The sequence below is a fragment of the Ruditapes philippinarum genome, unplaced genomic scaffold (assembly GCF_026571515.1).
Source record: "Ruditapes philippinarum isolate M1 unplaced genomic scaffold, ASM2657151v2 ctg6957_1_1_1_1, whole genome shotgun sequence".
Taxonomy (NCBI): Eukaryota; Metazoa; Mollusca; class Bivalvia; order Venerida; family Veneridae; genus Ruditapes; species Ruditapes philippinarum.
The window spans coordinates 16,924-20,652 of NW_026859430.1; the positions used below are offsets into that span (position 1 = coordinate 16,924).

The following is a 3,729-nucleotide window of genomic DNA, read 5'->3' on the forward strand; positions in this document are numbered from 1 at the left end:
TGACAAACTGCCACTCCTGAGAGTTTGAAAAAACAGACGGATGGTTTCCTCAAAATGGGCAACTTATCTAAAGATACTTATGAAATAACAGTAAATGTAAAGGAGCATGCAAGTTCGTGTGGTGTGACCTCGTAAATTGTGTGAATATCACTCCGTGTAAACTCTGCTACATTTGAATCAATATATTAAATATTTTTGTTGTTGTTAATGTTTTTAGCGGAATGTTATCTTTCTTTCTTTTTTCTGGAATGTGGTTAAAGAATGCATCATAATTCATCGAGATATTACAGAATGTTACATTTCATTTTCTTCAGACCGGTACAACAGTTTTCCAGTAATAGTGATACTGCTAAAAGTCCACAGAAACTTCTGGAAAGCTTTGGTTGGTTTCGGAAATATTCGTACATAATCTCAAAAGAACCGGGTAATGTTGGTTGCATACTTACGATCCTATTCACCAAGACAATAATGTAGATTGATTGCGCGACCAAGTTACACACTCTAGTTGTTCGTCAAACCTCCAGAAGCATTCGCAACAAATAGTTCCTCTTAGTTTACCGTTCGTTACATTTCAACTATTGTTGTAACTTTTCAAACAGGCTCCGGTCTTAATTCGTCAAAATTTATCTTTATCCAGATCTCAAGTCTGCGTTCAATTAATTCTCTCAAGTGTGCATGAGGGCACATTTAAGAAAATGAACATGAACGTTGCAGCATATAAAGGCTTACGTGTAAATGCACATTATGCCTCAGAAACGAATTAGATTTTTTTACCTTCTTCAGATTAGGCAAACATTAGTTTTTTATGTTTAAATAATGCTTTAGAGCACGTTAGATGCTCACCACCTGAAAATATAGTAGTACTGAAAGTGAAACTATAAACTAAATCACTATAACTGCATGATTGCAAAAAATCAACAGAAGCAAAAGACGGTTCAAATAATGGACCAGTTAGTTCCCATTACGGAAACTATAAGAGGCTAACATAAATAAAAGATTTTGAAAAATGAAATTTTAATTTAATAAAAGCATTTCTTGGGTATAATGTGTCTTGTGGCTAGGCGATTGTTCCACATATTTATATTACAATTCAATATAACAGATAAAATGAGATGACTACTCTTCTGCTTTTTTTTTATTTCGGATGTACACGACATGTACATTATAGTGAAATACTGAAATTATCATTTGAACTGTAATCTTTTCCTCTTTTGTGTAGAAATAGAGCGGAATATCTATATAAAACAACAAGAAGAATAGGAATTAGTGTTTTGTCATTAACTAGAGATTCACTCGCAGATATGTAGTTTAAGAAAAGATTTATTCAACACATTCATACCAAAAAAACAACAACAAAAGTAAAAAAAACCAAAAAAAAAACCTGGATTCCAATTTTATCGATACTGACCGCGGCAGGCGATTTGCATATCTTCTACATTTAATACTATAATTATGTCTGTTTAATGCAATACAAGTTGATTGTCACAGCAGATATCAAAATTTAATTAAAAAAGAGTGTGTAAAAAATTTATTTGGAAGGTAATGCGCTGATTTCGCTCACTTTGTCGTACACTTAAAATAGAATTTCGTAATATCTCATTTCACGCAGTCAACAGGGGCCTCTACGTTTAATTGGTGTTTATTTATAGCGATTACACTGATGTTTTTACCGAGTTCAGCGTCCATTTGTTCTTTAGACTCTTCAGTAAATGTTTTATTGTTTATTTTTTTCGAACAACTTGAATCTATATCCGTTGTCATTGCGACAGGTGGTTGCTTAACGCTCAAACTAACAAACTTTTGCATTCGTTTTTCTTCCCCAGGTTGCTTTTTATTACTAATGTGTTTTCCTGTACTAGTAGAATTTGCCATGCTACTGTTTCTCCGGTCTATTTCAGCTAGGCGGTCAATAGTTTCTTGTACCTGTAATTGCCGGTAATGTTTTGCCTCTGTCTTATCCTTAAACGAGTTCAGGAAGTCATTGAACATTCTGTCTTGTTCAATGTCATGTTTTTCTCTTTTAATGTACGATACTATTCCAACCATAATTCCAAGAGAGTAAAAGAGAAGCGTACACACTATATATAGGAGAGCATGCTTATCTTCTTCGCTGTAATTTGCTGTTTCATCAGAACATGAGCGGTTGCTGAGGACAATAGAGATATTGTAAACTGTTCCGCAAATTTCTCCACGTTGGAATACTGGTGCCATAACTTATCTGAAGTAATTTAGTTTGTGACTTTGTCCTTGATCTGTAAGAAATGAAATGAAAAAGGTCCCTAATTTTACCTGTTTGTTATCTATCTTAATCTAATTGACAACATGAATCAAGTCAAGCACATGTAATTCGAATAAGTTAAATAAAAAAGCTCTGTTAGAGTTTCTAATAAACATAATATTATGAAAGTTGAGGATTGCACATTTTTAAGGTACAAAGTAAGTATTTTTCAAGAAACAATATAAAGCAATTTGCCAGCGTATAAACATTTCGTAGCAAGCTTTTAAAGACTGGCCTAAAACACACAAGACAAATCGTTAAGTTCCTATTGGACAAAAATGTTGTCTTGCAATGTTTGGATAAATAATCAACAACTAAAATTATCAAGTTAACCAATGGTTATGACATGAAATGAGATTAATTATGAAAACATACTGTTCAAGACTTCAGAAATCGAAATTTATTTAACAAATTATTTTTCTATATTCCAAAACCCTTCATTAAAATTGTTATTTATTCTATATTTAATAAAGTATGTAATATGTTGTCAATTTTTGTCAATTCAAGCAAATGATACATTTTTTATAAACATGCACACGTAAATGTTTCTCAACAAAATGAAACAGTAATCAAGAAGTTCTAAATATAGATAATATAGACGCTTTAACTACTTGTAGATTGTTTTAGTTCTATCACCTTATGAAAGAATGTTGTTATCATAAACATGTTGTTGCACACAGAAATAATAAAACAAGAATGACATTTTTTAATAGAATGAATGCACTTACTTGAAAAATGCTTGATACTCGCTGTCAACAAGGTAATTTTCCGAGGGTTACATCAATTTTTATGTTATAGCATTTCAAAATTTAACATTTTCGTGTTTTCAATGAAACTGCTCTCTGTTGGTATCAACAAAGTTATAACACGAGACGAGAGTTAAAAGGCCTGTTTTACCAACATATGTGAACCGCTCAAAATGTAATTAATTATTTATGATGTTAGTGTAATGGATTGATACCATTTGATATTCAGGCCTGTAACAGAAACTTTCATCACTCCACATGGCGTCTCTAAATGTATCATCAGTCAATATCAGATTGAACGAGGACGATTGTTTCTAAAAGCAAAAAATGGAGCCTTTTTGTGAATTAATTTTAGAGTAAAACATTTGTATAAGTATTATGGGACTACCCTGGATAAGTTTAGAGTTTAAGATTTGGGTTACGTATAAAGTCATCATAAAGGTGCACCATATTTAGGTTTTTATTGCTAAACATGGTGACTTCAGAACGATTGTTGTTTTCCCAAGGGAGTCTTTTATTATTTCAGTTTTGTTGGATTCGTTTAATGAATCATTCGTGCGTTGCATAATGCTAGTGAAATCACAAAAAGTGTAAATATGTCTTCCTGATAGAGATTTACACAATTATTGATTTGTCAAAATATTTTTGTTGAAGCAATTATAGCTCGATGAAGATTTACTTTTTAGTAACAAATGTTTTTATAAA

At 31.8% G+C, this 3,729-nt stretch overlaps 1 protein-coding gene across 1 annotated transcript; it reads right to left on the bottom strand.

Moving 5' to 3' along the window:
• Positions 1-1,346: 1,346 nt before the first annotated feature.
• LOC132756489 (uncharacterized) lies at positions 1,347-3,135 on the bottom strand. The gene is made up of 2 exons (XM_060747570.1): positions 3,007-3,135; positions 1,347-2,252 (listed from the first exon to the last, which is right to left on the bottom strand). The coding sequence occupies exon 2, from the start codon at positions 2,209-2,211 to the stop codon at positions 1,597-1,599; it is 615 nt and encodes a 204-aa protein (XP_060603553.1). The 5' UTR covers positions 2,212-2,252; positions 3,007-3,135; the 3' UTR covers positions 1,347-1,596.
• Between the last annotated feature and the right edge of the window lie 594 nt (positions 3,136-3,729).

Bases quoted from the DNA above. Each gene is read 5' to 3' on its own strand.
- LOC132756489 (XM_060747570.1), bottom strand. From the start codon at position 2,211: ATGGCACCAGTATTCCAACGTGGAGAAATTTGCGGAACAGTTTACAAT.